At 43.2% G+C, this 6,091-nt stretch overlaps 1 protein-coding gene across 14 annotated transcripts in view; it reads left to right on the top strand.

The window, feature by feature from the left end:
* The first annotated feature begins 422 nt into the window (after positions 1-422).
* The window catches only part of magi2a (membrane associated guanylate kinase, WW and PDZ domain containing 2a), a 176,801-nt gene continuing 171,132 nt past the window's right edge, over positions 423-6,091 (top strand). For 4 of the 14 annotated variants that reach the window (XR_007032345.1, XM_047338596.1, XM_047338598.1 and 1 more), the window contains exon 1: positions 423-992. Coding sequence is in view for 13 of the 14 variants with exons in the window: in XM_047338596.1 (XP_047194552.1) it covers positions 692-992 (301 nt within the window). In the remaining variant the exon portion in view is untranslated. The remainder of the gene's footprint in view (positions 993-6,091) is intronic. The other 10 variants (XM_047338593.1, XM_035147729.2, XM_035147741.2 and 7 more) reach the window with 6 other exon arrangements.

Here is a 6,091-nt window from a genome sequence, read left to right as displayed (position 1 = left end):
CGAATGAGCTGATGTGAGAACACGGCAGGAGATCCTCCGGAGGGTTTTATCCAGAGGAGGTGCATGTGTGACCATGTCAGAATGAGACATGCTGCAGTTTCTACAGACTTTATCCTTCTTTCCTCCTATATAATGTCTGTAATACTCCACCTGGCTGCTCCACCTCCCGATGCTTTGTGCATGTGTGAAAGGAAAACTCTGGGTTAAACTCTTGAGCCAATTCTCCGGATTTTACCCGGAGGTCGTGTCTGAAAGCGGCCTTAGGGTCCTCCCTCTGCATTCACTCATGCACCTCCTCGAGAGAAACTGCTGATGATCTCCGGAGTTCAGAGTCAGCTCAGGGTGTCATACTTTTGACGGTGTGAATTCCCACATGAGAGGCAGCACATGAAGGCACCACAAGTTGAGCAGCTCTCAGTTATCGCGGACTGATGATCCAGCTGCTGTGCGCGCGCGCGTGTGTGTATGTGTGTGTAAATAGAAATATATATATATATATATATATAAGTGTGCGTGTGAGAGTGTGTGTGCGCGCTGACATGGAAACAACTGTGGTTCCCTGTTGAAACCGGACACATTCCGGTGTTTCACGGCGGCGGCACCGGGTGGTGGGAGGAGGGGGGGGGAACCGCGCAACGGAGCGACCGAAGAAAACTTCTCCCACCGCCGCCGCACTCATGTGATCGGAGCCATGTCCAGGAGCCTGAAGCGGAGGAAGAACCACTGGACCGGCAAAGTCCACGAGAGCGTCCTCCGCAGGGACGAGCAGGGCCGGCCGGGGCTGGAGCTGCAGGGCGGCGCGGAGCATGGACTCTTCCCCGTCGTCGGCGAGCTCCCCGCGGGCGGCGCGGCGTGCCACAGCGGCAGGCTGCTCCAGGACGAGCTGCTGCTGGAAGTCAACGACACCCCGGTGGCCGGGCTCACCACCCGGGACGTGCACGCCGTGGTCAAACACAGCAAGGACCCGGTGCGACTCAAGTGCGTCAAACAAGGTGAGAGCCCGCAGCAACTTTCCCCGCGTGTCCCCGCTTCTCGTGTCCGTCTGGTTTTCTCTGGTTTCTGGGGAAAGCGTCGGAGCTTTTCTGCGTTTTGACAGCGGAGCTATTGTCTCGAGAAACCCACACATGCACTTAACTTTTCTCCTTGTTTGTTATTGTCTCCATCCCCGTGAATTCACATTATGATTATTGTTGGTGTTTAAAGTTTATTCATGTAGATGCACGTTCTCTGCTCGTGTTGTGTCTGTGTTGTGTAGTTTGGGGCTTTTGAGGGGGTGTGTTACATTTCAGACAGTCAGAAAATACACATTCCAGGGTGAGGAATGCAATACTCCCATATTCCCACAATAATATCATTTATAATACACAAAAACAGATCAATAGTACATGAAAATATGTACAGTCAAACATACATGTTCTATATTTTCATATTGTAATAGATGTATAGATCCAAAGCAATTGATACATTTTAGTTTTTTAAAGTAGAAAAGATCAGAAGTTTTTGAATTTTGAACAAGATTTTCAAAGGTTTTCTATCATAGTAAACTGTATATTTTGGGATTTGGGTCGTGATCGATTTTAGACCCAGTGATTGATTCAGAAAATAAAAGTCAATGCACGGACCACGTATATTAATATAACACTTCTTAGTGTTTCTTAGTGTTTCAAATCTTCTGTGGTCAGACATTCACATTATTTCCATTATTAGTGTTGCAGGAAGTTTATTAATCCTTAGTTTGTTGATTCTGCTGCTATGTTGTGTAGTTTTGACTTTTGAAGGCGTGTGTTACATTTGAACAAGTCAGAAAATACACATTCCAGTGTATAAATATTGCTTCAATACTCTCAGACTCCTACATAACCAATATCATTTATAGTACTAAAGAAAATCCTGTTTCTTAATGTCAAGATTACAGAATTCCCGATTGCCTTTAATACCACTGACATAAACATTGGATTAGATTACTGGATTAGATTGGATTGCGCTTTATAGTGAAGCTCTTCTGAAATTGTACCAAGTCTGTCTCACACGCACTCACACAAAACTGTAAAATGTGCATGTTTTATATATTTTAATGTACATAGATCTAAAGCAATTGAAAGTTCTGTGATTGACTTAAAAAAACATTGTTGTCATGTAATTCTTAAGGTAAAAAATGACAAGTTTCTTTCTTGTGAACTTCTTTTATAAATCTGATGTTTAATACGTTGCCGTGTTGCATCCTCCGGGTTACTTGAGGTAACAAGTAGTTTGTTTTGTCCTCAGGAAGTAGAAAATTGTTTTACATTTTCAGTTTCACCTTTGAACCACACACACACACACACACACACACACACACACACACACACACACACACACACACACACACACACACACACACAAAAATACACACACTTACCCTTGTGTACATACATTTTTAAAGCGGGCATTTAAGTCCGTAATATTTATTATCCAATTTGTGCTACATTGAGTGGACTAAATTGGATTTGGAAAGGATATTGTATAAATATTAGAGCAAAATCCCAGACTCCCTATTTCAACATTATAGTGGTGTCACAGGAAATGAAAAATACCATAAATTATGATAAGGTCATTTTAACTCACTACTGAATGCCACAGCAGAAGTCCCTTTAGGAGTATTATGGGGGTGTGCGTTCAAGCAGGAAGTACAGTGCTGGAGCGGATGCTAAGACGGGGAACACCTCTGATGCCGCTTCCATTTAAAAATAGCAGATGTCATGTAAATTAGCTCTAACTTGCACCAACTTCAAACTCCATCTAATGCATGTCAACTGTGTCCAGTGGTCGTAAATCTCTTAAGTCACGGACACACTCCTCTGGTCGTCCGGGGCTTTGATCCTCGCGGCTAATGACACTGGCCGTCTTGCATTGTGAGCCGAGCGGAGGATCTGCGGCCTCTCGTTTGGGGTGAAAAATCAGCCTGTAAGAGGCTTTGGATCAAAGTCTTAGCCCGTGTGTTTGTATGTGTGTGACGGTGTGGGGGTGCGATCCAGCGCCACACCAGGGATTTATTCAAAACGGCGGCCAAGCCTCTATCAATCTAATGTGTTACGATAATTTCATGAAATATTTATAACCCGGTGATTGATATTCTCCCCTTGCTCTGCTTGTTTGTTTGATTGGCTGTTTACAGTGTCAAGTTGTTTTTGATATGATTGATGTTTATATTAAGTAAATATTATGAAGCAGAAACGCACATTCGCTGTGTCCTTACAGCAGCAAGTTCAATATCAGATATTTTTCTCCTCTCAGTGAAGGCACATTAAAATCCTGGGCACCATAGGTTGTCTGTGCCAGCAGCTTATTACAACCCTCAGTTAGGTTTTATTGTGAGGTGACCTCCAGCAGCTGTAGTAATTATGACAGGAGCGAAGGAGGAAGTCGAGTGAGGCAGCACAAAGAGCGACAACGTCCTTGTTAGGAGGAGGCTGGGGTTGTATGGACGGACTAAACAAAAGTCTTTCACAGACGCTGCTTGTCTCATTTGAATTTATCAGACAATATTGTTTCTTTTATCCGAGACCATTCGACAACTTTAACCCCATGTTTAATATTCTGACAAAGTATGAACCCAAACCACGACCTTTTTCTAAACCTAACCAAACTGTGGACATTCCATGAAGCCGTTTACAGCTTGAACTCTGGAAAATGTCGGTAAAATGTCTGTTTCCGTCACGTGTTAGAAATGTTATAGGCGTAGACAACAACAAGTTAATACACATCTTAAAGCGGCTGAAGACTTACAGTGTGCACCTCTGCAGGGGCACCACATCAGGAGACGCTCCTCTGGGTCGTAACAGAGGTTCGGGACAAACAACATGCATGTATGGTTGTTACGGTTAAAGGACTTCATGACAAAACAACGACCTAGTGTGACTGACTAGTTGACAAAGAAACATCAAATATTCCTACTTGCTGGAGGACCATTGCATAGCTGGGTGCTGTCATGTAGTAGCAGACTTCCTGTGATGCTTACAATAAAAGCTATAGAAAGTATTTTACTGTTGGGAAACTTGAATGAACCTTTTCAGTGTCTTTTTAATCAATTTCATCAGCTTTTCTTCGTTGTCCTTGTGTTTGACATTGATTTCCCACTCAGTCTTTTAGATGGTAAACAAATCACTTAGGGAGGAGGCCTCAGATTTAAATAAACGCCGTCTCTTGCTAGAACTGTTCACGCCTGTAAGCAGAAAATTTTCATTTTCTCTCGCAGTATTGGATGAACTTGGAAAATTTGCTGCATTTATAGTCTAAATTATGATTCAGGAGTGAATAACCAATGATAATGATGGGGTAATAGTGTTTTCAGTTCTGTGAGCTGTTTGTTGGCGTTGTACGTTGGCGGTGTACTTGAGATAAGGCGAAGGTTCTGTTCAAACCCGGCTGTAAACAAAAGTTTTTGTTCTCAGTGAATAGCTGCTTGGTGAGCTTCAATTTGATCCATGGTTACTTAGAAAAATGTGTTCAACTCTGCTCTGGTAGATTTTCCATTCGAGGACGTCACCGAAAGAAACACTTCAGGAATATGGGGCACGATACTGGGTCGCAATGGATCAGCTACGCTTCAATAAGACGCCATAAAAGTGGCTTCGTTTCCCAAGGGAGGGGGGGTCACTGACCATTGTATGTGCATGGTTGATCTCCAAAGGTTGTTCATGGCCTTGCTGAATAATGCATCACGTTTGCATTGGTCTGCTGCTTCACTAATGTTGCATCTTTTAAAAGAGCTGTCACTTGCTCTCTGGTTTGCCAACTTTCATGATGGTCTTCTCTGCAAGACCCAGATCATGATTTACACTTTCTTTTCTATTAAAGTCATCAGGACTCATGTTTATGCATGCATGCACTTCATTTCCCCATGTGAGGTAATATGACTTTCATTTCTCATGTCATCCGAAAACCTTGGGCACCATCCCCACTTTTATGTGCACACACATGCACGTACACAATATTAGGATTTTTACGAGTCTCCGAAGTGAGGATTAGATTGCCAGCAGCAATCAGGCCGGCCCTGCAGGACGTAATTAGGATCGCCACAAAACAATGATGGGTGTGTAGGAGAACATAGGGCGCAGTGACACAGAGAGTTCTCATTAGATGAAGACATTGTGGATAATGTAAGGATGGAAATGAGACCAGCTCCTGTGGCTCCTGTAGAGTTGATGACAGCGAAGGTCAAAGTTGTCATTTTTTTGCTAAATTTGATATATGCTTGGAAATAGACTTTTGCTTGATGACATTTTCATGTGTTCCCTTGGAGTTTTGCTTGTGTACGTCCTCCAGTGTATCCTGCAAGATCGCAATTAAGCCCATGAACAGTGGGGCAGTATTTCAAACTGCAAAGCAAGGTCGGCAGCAAATTCTGGGCGAGTGACAAAACAAGGGCGGGAAATCATTAGAGAGGCCAGGAATCCTTTTTCTCCTGTTTGTAATATTAACATAACAGCAGTGGTCCCCAAAAAGGAAGCGAAGCATGAATCCAAACCAAAAGCGATGGAGAGAGCTGCACTGGTTTGGCGGCGTGTTGTTTCAGATACTGGTGAGATGATGAAATATGATCCACAATGTCCAGTCAAGGCCAAAACACTGCACAGGAGTTATGTGGAACTCGCAAACAGGATTTTACAGCTCTGTTGGCATTGGTTTTACCTTTTGTTGCGTTTAGTGTGTTGTGCTTGTGTGTATTTGGTTTCCAGGCTCCATTGAAATGACAGAGAGGGCAGGGCTGGGTAATCTCATGAAGTAAGATGCCCTCGTGTTTCTCCAACACCCGACTGAATAATGCATAATACTAATATCATATAAAAGAATGGAATAATAAAATTGTGTTTTTAATACACAGTGTGGTGGAGGTATCAGCATCACGTTGACGCTGGGTAAAAATAAAATGTTTTCAACAAAGATTCTGGTGCCAGCAAAAGGATGATGCAACAGTTATCTGCCTCTGAGTGGATATCATTTAATCCCCCAGGTGTACATAAAGCTGCGAGATAGCATATGAACAATAAGAAGCCGCTCGTAAAAAAGCATCACCAGTGTAACAAATCCATTCTCTTGTCACTCAGTCGTA

The sequence above is a fragment of the Hippoglossus stenolepis genome, chromosome 22, assembly GCF_022539355.2.
Source record: "Hippoglossus stenolepis isolate QCI-W04-F060 chromosome 22, HSTE1.2, whole genome shotgun sequence".
In the NCBI taxonomy this organism is placed as follows: domain Eukaryota; kingdom Metazoa; phylum Chordata; class Actinopteri; order Pleuronectiformes; family Pleuronectidae; genus Hippoglossus; species Hippoglossus stenolepis.
The sequence above is the reverse complement of the archived record's forward strand: the minus strand, read 5'-3'. Positions and strand labels throughout refer to the sequence as shown.